Here is a 13,443-nt window from a genome sequence, read left to right on the forward strand (position 1 = left end):
CTCTCTTGCAATCTTTGTACATGGGGCTGCTTTTAAAAGCAGTTGAGAAATTGCAAAACAGGGCTGTTTATGAACTGGAACTGGGCAGTCCGACTATATTATATCTGTGCTTTGTCAACTGCATTGGTTCCCAGTCCATTCCAGGCCCAACGTAATGTGTTGGTTTTAATCTTTAAGGCCGTAAATGGCTTGAGACCAGGTTATCTGAAAGGCATCGGCAGCTGGTTTAGCACTCTGGACCATGCAGGAAATCTGTAAAACTGAAGTGTTCCAATTAATAACTGTGCACATACTTCAGTTAGTGTTTGGATCCTTTTGCATAAAAGTACCGAGAAATGCAATTAAAACCACATTAATTACTAATATGAGTGGGTGGGGGAAGGATCAAGTGAACCTTCACCCTCTTCCATTGCTGCTGCTTCTCCCTCCAGATTGCTAAATCATGAAACAACCTTGCCAGGGTGGGGATGGCAGTAAGGTTTGGTTACATGCATTTGCATGTAATATCTAGTTTGATCTTTAAAAAACTGAAATTATAGGGTAATGGAAAAGACAGTCCTAACAGAAATGAGGACCTTCCCCAATGTGGAAGGTATTTATGAAAATGTTGAGCTTTTCATCAAATATCTTGAGTACTGGAAAGACATATTCTTAAAATACAAATGCTGAGTTCCATATCTTGGGCTGCTCGTGATTGAGTCCATGATTCTCCCCACCACCCCAGTAAGATACTATTACAAAATTAAGTGACATTTTTCAAGGACAGATTTCCTTTCTATAGCTGCTTTTGCCCTTTGGCTAATCTCACCAGGGTGAATAGTAGCAAGCTTAATCTCTTTGCAGTGTACTCCAGGATGTGGCTTTTATTCCTTGCCAAACTGAACAAACAGTTGCTGAAGTGGAATTGTTTTTTTCAGAATTGCTTCATTTGTTAAAGTTCCACATCTGAATTTGGTTTAAAAATTAAAGTACTTTTATTAAAGCTATTAGGAAAGAATTTATTTGTGTGTGTGTGTGTGAACCTACCCTAAACCTATGAGTAGCTCTGGGAGCAAGTCATTTATAATGGTAATGTCTAATCTTTGTCCTCCTCCCTTGTTGTTAGGTCATACCTGCAGTTTGAGCTACCAGGAGTCATGACGGACTGGCTGCTGATTGGATTGTTCGCAGCACTGGTTGTGCTTCTGCTGCTGACGCTCTTTGGATTTGCTGTCTATTCAGGACTTTTCACAGAAGTGGTTGTGAGTGCTGGTTTGCCCCCCATTGGCAACATCACTGTGGCATACAAATTCCAGGTGGGGCCTTACGGTGAAAATGGAAGGCTGTTTACGGAGAGCTGCAGCATCTCTCCAAAGCTCTGCTCCATTGCTGTCTATTATGACAATCCTCACACGGTAAGTTGCAGTGAGACCTTGGTTTGTCAGGCTTGAATGCATCACTGTGAATCCACCACAACCTGGGGACAATGAGGAAGTCTTTTTGAATTGGTTTGATCTTTATTTACTTATGACATTTAAATCTTGCAGATGCTCAAGGCGATGTATGTAGTTTTTCTCTCCCTCCATGTTATCGTCACAACAACCTGTGATGTAGATTAAGCTGAAGGAGAATGACTGGCCCAGGGTCTCCCAGTGATTTTTTCGGCTGAGTGGATATTTGAATTTGGATCTCCCCGGCCCTGGCTTGACATCATCCTGGCACTCTCCATTTTGGAATGTACACCGAGGCTTCCAAGCTAGTTCCATGTGTAGGAGCCTTTTGTATTTGGTACACTGGTCTTGTTACATGGTGTAGAACCTTTAAGCTGGGGGTGCCTACAACTCCCATCAACTGTAGCCAGCATAGCCAATGATTTATTTATTTAATTATTTGTGACATTGGTATACTGCTAAATATAATAGAACCTCTTAGTGGTTTACAATAAATATTAAAATTACATTAAATACAATACTAAAAAGCACAACACTAAGAACAAAACATTAAAAGCACAACATTTAAAATAGTCTTCCAACTACAATAAAAACAATTCAAGGAGCAGCAAAATGGAGCGGCATTATTAATTTACTTACAGTCAAAGGAAAGCCTGGATGAAGAAATGTGTTTTCAGGAGGTGTTTAAAAGATGTCACATTTTCTGCCTCCTGAACTGCATGAAGGAGGGTTTTCCAGAGGGTGGGTGCTGCTACAGAGAAGGCCCGCTGTTGGGGCTCTTCATGGCGACATTACATTCATTTTGGAATGACCAGCAATGATGAGGGATCATGGGAGTTGTAGGCCAAAACATCTGGATTGCCCATCCCTCCTTTAAGCTTTCACAGAATTTAGCTTCCTGAGGACCGAGGTATTCATTTTATTAAGAAAAGCAAGTCTCTGACCCTGAGAATATTCAGATTGGAAATGTTTGGACTGGAGTCTTCAGCATGGCTCACACTTCTGAAGAGCAGAGCTTTCATTCCTGTAATGTCTTTGTTCTTTGCTCTTCCATAACCCTTTTCTGTCTCTACTGCCCCATGCCTCTTAACTGATTTGTGCCTCTGTTCATTGATGTGCCATCACCAGCCTTGTCAAAATGGTCCACATTTTATGAAAGCCTAGAGTATTACAGATTATTATTATTATATTTATTTGTATCCCGCCATTTGCCAAATACTGGGCCTCAAGGCGGTCTCACAAAGTTTAAAACATACATTTTAAAACCTAGGAAAAGAGATGTAAAAAAAAAAGTTTAAAAATACACAACAAAATTATAAGTCTTAACATAGATGGAGGACCAAATTACTCTCCAAAGGCCTGTTGGAACAAACAAGTTTTAGCCTGCTTCCGAAAAGCCCATCAAAGAGGGAGCCAGTCTAGCTTCCCCGGGAAGAGAGTTCCAAAGCACTGGAGCAGCCATCAAGAAGGCCCTCTCCCATGTTCCCATGTGAAGATGGTGGGACTGAAAGAAGGGCTTCTCCAGAAGATCTTAAAGCATGGGCAGGCTCATAAGGGAGAATACAGTCTTTCAAATAACCTGGACCTGAGCTAAGCCGTATAGGGCTTTATAGGTCATATCCAGCACTTTGAATTGTGCCCAGAAACAGACTGGAAGCCAGTGGAGCTGTTTTAACAGGGGAGTTGTATGCTCCCTGTAACCAGCCCTGGTCAACAATCTGGCTGCAGCTCTTTGAACCAGCTGGAGTTTCCGAACACTCCTTAAAGGCAGCCCCACGTAGAGCACTTTACAGTAATCTAATCAGGATGTAACTAAGGCATGTGTCACTGTGGCCGGGTCCGACATCTCTAGGAATGGGCGCAGCTGGCGCACTAGCTTTAACTGTGAAAATGCACTCCTGGCCACAGCCGAAACCTGGGCATCTAGGCTTAGGGCTGAATCTAGAAGTACACCCAAGCTGCGGACCTCTGTCTTCAGGGGGAGTGTAACCCCATCCAGCACAAGTTGAATCCCTATTCCCTGATCTGCCTTTCGACTGACCAGGAGCACCTCTGTCTTATCTGGATTAAGCTTCAATTTGTTCGCCCTCATACAATCCATTACTGCCAACAGACACCGATTTAGCACAGAAACTGCTTCCTTGGAATTGGGTGGAAAGGAGTAGTAGAGTTGGGTGTCATCAGCATACTGGTGGAACCGCACCCCACAACTCCAGATAACCTCTCCCAACGGTTTCCTGTATATGTTAAATAGCATGGGGGACAAAACAGAGCCCTGAGGGACTCCACAGGCCAATGGCCAAGGAGTCGAACAGGAGTCCCCCAGTACCACCTTCTGGGTCCACCCGAAGGAATGGAGCCACTGTAAAACAGTACCTCCAAGTCCCATCCCAGCAAAGCGGCCCAGAGGGATACCGTGGTTGATGGTATCGAATGCCGCTGAGAGGTCCAGAAGAACCAGCAGGGACACACTCCCCCTGTCCAGTTCCTGGCGAAGATCATCCACCAAGGTGACCAAAGCTGTTTCTGTCCCATAACCAGGCCTGAAGCCAGATTGAAATGGATCAAGATAATCCGTTTCATCCAGGATTAAGTACATTTTTCACAAACTGCATGGTTTCCATGCTTCACTGCTTAGTTGTTTGTTGTTGAGGATTTGGATAGCTTGTCATGGCTTTTCTAATGTTCAAATGCAGTTTGCCTCCGAATATCAGCTGCTGGGCACAGACAACAGCAAGGGCCATTCCATTGCCTTCTTGCCATGCTTATAAGCTTTCCAGAGGCATTTGGCTGGCCTCTGTTGACAGCCAAATGCTGGACTAGATGGATCTGCGTTCTGATCCAGCTGGACTCTTCTGATGAAGACCTCTGGGCCCCAGGGAAAGGGAGAAAGCCCCGGCCAGGGCCCTCACGTCATCAGCTCCTGAAGAAATTTTAGTTGGCCTGAGAGAACTCTATTCTTTTTGCAGTGACACTTCTTTCTTTTAGCATTTCAAAACTGTAAAACTGCCTTGGATGCCTTGGCAGAATCATAATAAAATCCCCTGTGTTTCTGAGGATTTCTAATGTGGACAAAACGTTAATTAACTGAGAATGTTCTTCTTAACTGGGAGACTGTGATCTAATTAGTTTTAAATGTTCACCCTCTGCTGTATATAACACACGACTAAAAATGATTAAGGTCTCAAAAGCTAAAGTAACAAACAGATTGTTAGACTGTTCCATCCAGTTGAATTGCAGCCTTTACTCTCTGATAATCTGTATGTATAACAACATTATCTCTTTTTCTCCATTGTGTTGAACCTTTCTGACTCTGCAAACCTGAAAGTATGTGAGAGTTATACTGTGTATTTTATCACCCTTAATTTTCTATGGAATTGTGAGGTCTGAATGAAATGGCAAAACTTTCCTGTAAAACAAAGTGTTGGCTGCTTGTGGCTCAGAGTCCTATGAAAGGTCAGATCACTGTCTAATTCAGGGGTGTAGAACCTTTTTGACAACAATACCAGCATATTTTAACTTAAAGCTCTTACTGCCAGTAACTGTGTCTTAGGAGAGGCCTTTCAACTTTTTGGCTGGGGAAAAACTTCAGGGGGAAAAAAGTGTGGGGCCAGGGGAAGGGACCATGGCTGTTTGGGGAATCCCAGAGGGCTGAATTGGGATCCCAGGCAGCCCAGATTTGGCCTGTGTGCCTGAGATTCAACACTACTGGTCTAGCTGGATACAGGAATGGACTCAGCCTTGGAAGAGGTAGGAGTAATCTGACTTGATGGTTATTTCCAAATGATTGTACTAGATGATATTGGTGAATCTGGATAGCAATATGCCATCAGTTGTCCATTTATAAAGAGAATGACCTGTTGGTTGGTGAGCTGATATATTATTCAGTGATAAAAAACACCTACTGGTTTAGAATCAGATAACATTATGTCAAGTTGGCTCAAGGTCCACAAAGCCAGGAAGTTATAAGCTAAGGCTTAACAGACAAGCCCTGATCAGTAATGATGTTGCTGTCCAATATTACAAATTATGCCTTCTTAGAATTTATTCTCCATGCACCCAAACTTTTCCTTGGTCTTTTGGGTGCAACTCCAGATGGAGAGGATGGAATACATGAAAGCCTATGTGACTGAATAGTCAGCTTCTCTCCTTCTAGTTTAACAGCATTTAACAAACACTAGAAAAGTGGCAGTTTTCCTTATTATTCTTGAGTACTAGTATTAGGGTTTTCTTTCTTAAACATGCATGCATTTAAGTATGTTTTCTCCAGATTCTGTCTCAGTTACTACATTCTTTATTAGAGGCTATATTTTATAGTGTGATCTCAGTGGTGGAGCTTTTTGATTCCCTGCACAAGAGTAGATGATGAAACATGTTTGTGGGGGGAAAATAATCTGTATATAGAAAGGAGTCAGGGAGCCAAGGCACCTGATGGAATGACCTTCCTTACTAACCATATTGTTTGTGGATACAAAGGCTTACAGTGAGAGAAAGTAGTTCTTCTGCCCACTGTGACAGAATAACTACCTCTGGCCCCTCTCTCTTTCATTGGAATATATTTCTTCAGTGTAAGTTAAAGAACCAAGAAGTAAAATGACATTGTGCTTTATCTTAAAGGATTTCCAAATACTTGAAAGACAGTCACTCATCCGGGCAGCCCTTGCTAGTTTTGCACATGGCATTTGCTTCTTCTTCCTCAATTTTCCAGTCCATGTGGAATAAACCTCACCCTGGCTATAGTCTGTCTTGCAAATGCAATCATGTTCGCTGCCTCCTTACTGCTAAATTTTATAATTAAGTTCTGTCTCAGCCATCAGCTAGTGCCAGTATATCTCCAGAGCTCAAGTACTTACCCAAAAGTATTTACTGATGCAGGTGAACCTTTTGGATTTGGGCCCTGTAATGGTCCTTTATTTGCAGTTGAAGTGTGCATCAGAGTAGTCATTCTGTAAGCCTGTTGACACTTGTGGCCAAATAATGGGGTTTACTAACTAGAATCTCTCAGCCTTGTTATTGTGTTCATCCAATGACCTGCCAAATGATGTGCCTAGAGAGTGATCTAATTTAACATGCTTACTAAATACAAATAAAATAAAGCTAAAAAAGTACCCCGTATTATTTTTGTCCCATTATACTACAAGTATTTGAGGGGGAGGAAATTAAAGCACACATAATGTAATTTAAATACTATATTATGTAGACTTTTTATTGGAATACTTGATCGTAGGGTGTGTGGTGTGTCTGTGTACCCACCTCAGGTAAAAACTGTCATTTTTTGCTCTTTTAATCTATATTCATGCATTTCTGAAATAACTTGAGAACAATCTTGGGATGTTTATGCATGAACTTCTGCATATCACCTTTGTGCTATAGTCTTAGACAATATGTGGCCCTGTTTATTGTACATATACTTGTGTGTATAGCCCTCAACAGCCATCTGAAATAATAATAATGTAATGGCATTTTATTATGGCCTTGGCTGTTATTTAAGCAAGAACAGGAGAGACGTGGGGCTTTAAGGGAGGGCAACTTCAGGCGAACCAGGGGCCAATTTAAATCATTCCTTTTTTTAGTTACAGTACCAGATTTTCCACTAGATTTGTTTCTAGTGGAATGTTCTGAGATTATTGGTGTTGATGCTCTACCATTGATGTTTTCTATCCTGTGCATTCTAATTAAGCAGTGTGTGAGCTTCACTTTATTGAACATCTCGGGATATAAGAATAAGGATTTGGTGACAGTTATTTGTGAAGTGTTAACATACCTTCAGAGTGTTATATTATTGTGGATTTCTTCACTTCCCCCTTTTCAGAAATTTGCTTTGATAGTGAGGGATGCATTCTATCCAAAGCATTCATGGACACATAGGCCTAGTTTGCATGTAATGAGAAGCCCCCCTGGATGAATTTCCTCATGGGTCTTTTCATTGCAGTGGTGGCTGCCATCTTGAATATTTCAGCTGTGGTGGGGGTCCACTGTAACTTGTTGTTACGTGTGAACCCTGTGAGGGTGGGATGTTGAGGTGGTTGACAATCACTTAGAACCCATGGGCTGTTTTAGGCAATTCATCCATGGTACTTCTCATGACATACAAATTGGGCCACTATAGGTAATTTTGCATGTCACAATAAGCCACCCTGAAAAGAAGCCATGGTGGATTGGTTGTTCACTCACTAACTCAGCTTACTCCTAACAGATGATCAGGCGCTCTGGGGCTTGCTGGGGCTTCTTTCCCACTGAGTCTTCTCGCCTGCTCCCAGTACATATTTCATGGGCCTTTGCGGCACAACCTCAGCAGTCTGCTCCACTATTCTGCTAATGAGCACAAATGTGCTCATTAGTGTAGTAGAGTTTATTTTATAGATTTTTTTTTGCATCTTCAGTGAGTTTTGCACATATCCAAACTTTTTTTATGTAAAACTTTGAGGGATATTTGTGCAAATTTGCTAAAGTGCAGTAGTTACTGAAAATAAGCGCAGTAGTATCTAAATTTGTGCAAACCTCCCCAAAAGTTAAATAAAAAAGTTATATTTTCCACCCAAACGTGGGAAAAAACGTTCAATATACAAATCTCCCTGAGGGTGAGGGAAAGGGTGTCACTGTCTAAGGAGGTGATGTATCGGGGTGGGGGGCAGATGTCAAGGGAGGAAAGAGGAAGGAGGTGGCACTTGCAATATTGCAAGGAGCAAATGGGTTTTTCGCTGCTCTTGCCAGGCAGCTCTATAGACCTTTCCAACAAGACACGTGTAAGCCACTCTGCTGGGTTTATACATCATGACAAGCTTGAAAACAAACCACCCTGAACAACCCAACAACAAGCCATGATTGCTAGGGTGGCTTATGCATGGTTAACAAACTACACTGAGGAAACTGCATTGGGTTCAGACATCAGAAGAAGCCATCTTGAAACAAACAAGGGTAACAACCCAGCATGGGTTGTGTCAAGCGAACCTGGTCAGTATGAAGCTGTAGAGCCATACAGCCATTATGGGAGCTAGTCGGTATTCTTAGGCTCTTTTTCTGAGTGTACCTCAAGATTAAAGACTTAAACTAGTTTAATAGTAATTGTGTCTCCCCAGGGATCTGTATTGCAGTGAAGAGGGTTAGGATTTCTAGCAGAGCATTTTAAACACCTTCAACAAACTGCGATTTGTAGGATTATTCTTACTGCAGATTTGCCCTCTAGATTTCATTTCATCGTGGGTGTTTTTGATGGTTCATGTCCTCCTGATGAGTGGGAGAGAGCCCACTTCTAGGATACTCTGATTTACAAGATCTAGATTTACAAGATTTGCAGCCCTATGGTTTAAAGTGCAGCTGTCTTCAGCTGTTTCTATTTCTGTAGATTTGCAGGGAGGGTGTCCCTAGGGATGGGGCCACGCCAAGTCCTTTGAGCAGCAGACAAAGGTCTTCCTCTTTTGCATTCTATTGCAAATGACAGCAAGGCTGCACTGTGGGGATGATTCTCATTAGATTAAATAGAACTAAGATTTTTCCTTGGATAACAGGCTTCCTGATTATTTATAATGATAGTGCATCCTATTTGCAAGCATTTTAGACAAAACAGTCCAAGAAGGTGACAGTTATTTCCATTGTACAGATTGGTCCATGACTTGTCCAGGGCCATCTGCTGAGTTGGGTTTTTGAGCTAGGTGCAATTTCAATATTACAGTCCAGCAGTATATCAAACTGATTCTCAGAAGTGCTATTGCTGTCTTAATTGAATGTATTCTCAACAATAATCTGACGAACTGGGGCATAGTTATTCCTCATTTGTTAAGGCATTGGAGATTTCTGATAATGAAAAGGCCATCAAGGCAGTTGGTGTTTCAGTAAGTTGGCTCGTGTTGCAAGGGATGGCTTATTCTAGGAGTGCATGTAACACGCATAGCCAGCTTGTAAAAAAATAGGGTTCATTACTTTAATTGGTCAATGCATTCATATTTCCCTTGTACTGTGTCCTGCTGATCTTGATGGCATTTTAGAGATGACTTTTTGTGGTTTCTAATAAAAAGTGATGTTTTGGACTGTGATTTATTGAAGAACTTCACCTGTGTCTGGCTGCAGTAGCCCAGTGTCTCTTTTGCCACATCCCCTTCAAGAGTCTTCAGAAGTAGCTGGTGTAGAACCTCAGGCCCGAGGGCCAAACCTGGCTTCCTGGAGGTATCCATCAGGCCCTCCAGGGGTCCACAGAAAGCTATGTGTCCTTCCCCTGGCTCCATCCTTTTCTTCAACCACCAATTGTGTAGTTGTTCCCTGGCTTTGTGCAGTTTTTTCCCAGTCCTAAAAGATTGAAATGCCTCTGCTAAGGCTTAGTTACTGACAGTAAGAGCTTTAAGCTAATATGTTGGTATTTGTGGCCCTATCCTTTTGCTTTCAGCCATGCACACCATTGGAAAATAGCTTCCAAGAGTGTCTCCAAAATGGCTGAAAGTGATTTTGCACCCCTGAATTAGGATGTGTGGGTTTTGCTTCCTGATCTAGGTTTTGATAAAACCTAGCAAGTAACATTGAATTCCATTTGGGTGCAACTGGAAAGTAGCCTCATTATCTTTCAGTAGGACAACTCTGTCTCAGTTAATGCAGAAATGCCATGTCTGTGTCATGCATTTTTTGTGAACTGCCCAGAGAGCTTCGGCTATTTTATTCGGCGGTATAAAAATGTAATAAATACAAAAATAAAATAAAATTTACATTCCAAGATTGGGCCAAAACAGACTAAAGGGGATTTAAGAAAGCTTGGGACAACAGGAGATTGGTGATTTTGGATACCTGGGTCCTGCTAATTGCATCTTCTGAAATAGGCATTCATTTTACAGTAGGAGAAACCAAGTCACAAGGAAGCAATGCAGAATGACTGTTGCTCATACACTGAGCCAATGGAGCCCAGGAAAACTTCCTCCCAGCCTCCCATTGTAACTGCTAGACAGAGAGTTTCAAATGTGTGGCAGAGTCCACTTCCAGTATGCCTTGGCTCTTACGCAGTTAACGTGGAATGCTTTAACTGAAACTGAGCACCACAATGGCCACAGCCAACAGACATGGAAAGGCAAGCCAGACTGAGTCACTTTATCAGGGTCTACTTCTACAGCCTTGGAAAAGTGGAGCCATACGGCTTCTGTCGGTTACTCCTCTGGCTGCCTTGTGTTGTTCCAGCTGAGTAATTGACTGATAGCCTGCCTTGTTGGGCATGAAAGGGAAAGCGAGTCTGCCCAGCAAGCTAAAAAAAGTAAGCTGTGGCTCTGCACAGGAATCTTGGTATAAATTGTTCTGTTTTATTTTGAAGGTGAATTGTGAGTCACATGAAGAAGACTGGCTGGAAGGACAAAAGTGGCTTCTGCTTTCTCTTTATGTATATGTGTTCATGTGCCTGTGGGGTTGCTAGGAAAAAGTGACTGCATAGGCTGCCTGGATTGATTCTAGAGGGCAGGGTGGAGGCGAGCGCGTGAGCAAGGGAGACTTTCCACAGTCTGAGATCACCAAGTGGAACCCTATCATTAGCCATCTGCGTTACGTTTTGTTGTGGCCTCTTTATTTCTAACCATGCACACTCACATACCCAGCGACTGCTTGATGTGGGTGGAGCTGCTGGAAAGACTCAGACATGAAAATCCTCTTCTAATCTGTGCATCAAGACTCTTGTTCTTGGGGGGCTTCTGTTGTGGAAGCTCACCAGTTAAGGTTGCACAAGCCATGGATTACTTCAGTAGATAGCAAGCAGAGTTATTCCAAGACAAGGGTGCACAATTATTCATGTCAGCACCAAAGAACAAGCCAGGCAGAACAAAGCTGAAGACGGGGTGATAGGAACAGGTTGTAGATGTGAATGCCTAGAAAAAAATCCTTTAAAAAATCAGAAAAACATCTTCCCCTGGGCCATTTTTGGTTTGTTTTTTCCAAAAGAAATCATTGAACAGCTTTGGATTATGGAATATTTTCAACCCTCAGAGTCATTAAGGATCTCTGGGGAAGTGGGTGGAGAGCATCCCCTCTACTTGTCTTCAAGCAATCCTGCTAAGATGGCTCTTTTCTCACTGCTAGTAGTCTGTATGAGAATTTCTGCGGGTGGCAGTGGAGAGTTCAGGCAGCAGGAAATTCTGCAGTGGTATGTGGGGTGGGGTGGGGGGTTAGGGTATCCTGGGGGATGCAGTAAAAGGCTTGAGGGATAGCAGGCTGTGCACCCTATTCTAAAAGCCATGTGAACTGCTGTGGTGCAGTGGATAGCATTCAAACGGGCATTCAAATGGACTTTGGAGGTGGGTCCAAGGCAAATCCTCTTTTGGCTTCAATTTGCTGTCTGTAAAATAGGAGTAATAATGAACTACCTCTGAGAGTTATTGTGAAACTGAGCTAGGATTGCAATGCTCATTTCACATTGAAAGTGCTACAATAAATGATGCTGTGTTCATAGTATTAGAATTTGAAGGTTTAAATGAGACTTGGCAGTCTGACTTCAGGTGTTATGGTTTCAACAGATCTGACCTGACCTCATGTGAGGAACCACATCTCTGGGCCAACTGCTGTGGGTCTGAGGTGACAATTTGGGTTGGTTTGATGTGTTTTCTGCTTCTATGTCAGTTTAAGGGGATAGACAGTTGCCCCAGGGCCATTTTTGGTTTGGTTCCTTCACCCCCAAAGTCAATCAATTGCTTTGGATTATGGAATAATTTCTTTAAGAAAGATTAATAAAATCTTATGACAAGGTATTTATATAGTGCTACCCAGCCTGTACTTTCCCCCAAATGATTTCTAAAAACTATGTAATAAGTTTTATAGAAAGACTAGAGATGTAAAATTTCTAGAAATAATGAAGCCATAGGGAGATTTTTTAAAAATCTTTTTTGTAAGATTCCCACCACAGTTATTTCTTCCATTCCTTATTTAAATTATCTTTTACTAATAGCCTTCTCAGGCCTGGGCCAAGGTAGGTTGCTCCCTGAAGCGCTGGGGTCTCCCTGTGCCCCCACAGGCCCCTCCCCTCCACCCCTTCCTGTGATCTCCTCCTCCCCACAGCCTCCTCTGCTCCCTCCCTTGCATGCCCAAGAAGCAGCAATCAGCTGTGCACCTTGCCTTCTAACCCTGCCTGCCACCAGGCAACTTAATTTTCTGAGCATGGGCACACACACCTGCATCACCAACACGCTGTCTCAGTAAGGTATTTCTGCCTTCAGTTGCTGCACTAGATGGATGCACAGGTGCTATGTGGCTCCTGAAGGCAGAATTACCTACGCGTGTCCCCCTAAGGAAAGTAAGCTGGCAAGAGTTGGGAGGCGTGGTGCAAGGTGCATGGGCTACGGAGCGGCTGCTGCTTCTTGGGCCTGCCAGCTACCTGCATGGCCTGCAAGAACCAGCAGACCCTTTGCAGGGGTAGAGCACCGTTCTTCCCCTCCTCTGCTGCCTGCTTCCTTCCGCTTAATGGTAAGGCTGGCCCTGGACATTTAGGGATGCTCCAAGTCATATTCTGTTTCCCAAAATGTGAGTAGACTCACTATATTATATAATGGAAGAAAATGTGCATTTTAAACAATCTGGGTTTTGTTCGTAGAATCCTGTGTTTCCAGGCTTGTTCTGGTTAAATGCTGTAGCAGTCAATTAATGTAGTTCTAATCTAAAACCCATATGGTATAGAAATATAGTTCTAATCTAAAACCCATATGGTATAGAAATTATGTAGGTTACCTTGCCACTGTCACCAGAAGTGACAGAACACATGTGGGTTATCCCACCAATGTTTCTTTCTCACCATCACTAGAAGACAACCTTTCAAAATGAACTAAAATAAGATGTTTATTAACTGAAATTATTTACAAATGAGAACAAAATGTCACTCTTCAAATAATAGGTTGAGATTGCTTAAAGGTTCTTAAATTAAATAGGAACCTAAAATATATGTCTAACTTGCTTTCTCATGTTTGTATAATAAATGTAAAAATATAGTTTGTTCATATAATTACGAATTTACTGAGTTTACTTTTAGAGGTGTTTAAATATAATAATAATTTTATGAACAAAC

The 13,443-nt window shown here is 42.3% G+C and overlaps 1 protein-coding gene across 4 annotated transcripts in view; it reads left to right on the plus strand.

Moving 5' to 3' along the window:
• The window catches only part of TEX264 (testis expressed 264, ER-phagy receptor), a 177,775-nt gene that overhangs the window by 4,502 nt on the left and 159,830 nt on the right, over positions 1-13,443 (plus strand). For 2 of the 4 annotated variants that reach the window (XM_063121117.1, XM_063121121.1), the window contains exon 2: positions 1,106-1,394. In XM_063121117.1, the coding sequence (XP_062977187.1) occupies positions 1,137-1,394 (258 nt within the window). In that variant the 5' untranslated portion in view covers positions 1,106-1,136. The remainder of the gene's footprint in view (positions 1-1,105; positions 1,395-13,443) is intronic. The other 2 variants (XM_063121118.1, XM_063121120.1) reach the window with 1 other exon arrangement.

This window comes from Elgaria multicarinata, chromosome 3 (genome assembly GCF_023053635.1).
Source record: "Elgaria multicarinata webbii isolate HBS135686 ecotype San Diego chromosome 3, rElgMul1.1.pri, whole genome shotgun sequence".
Taxonomy (NCBI): Eukaryota; Metazoa; Chordata; class Lepidosauria; order Squamata; family Anguidae; genus Elgaria; species Elgaria multicarinata.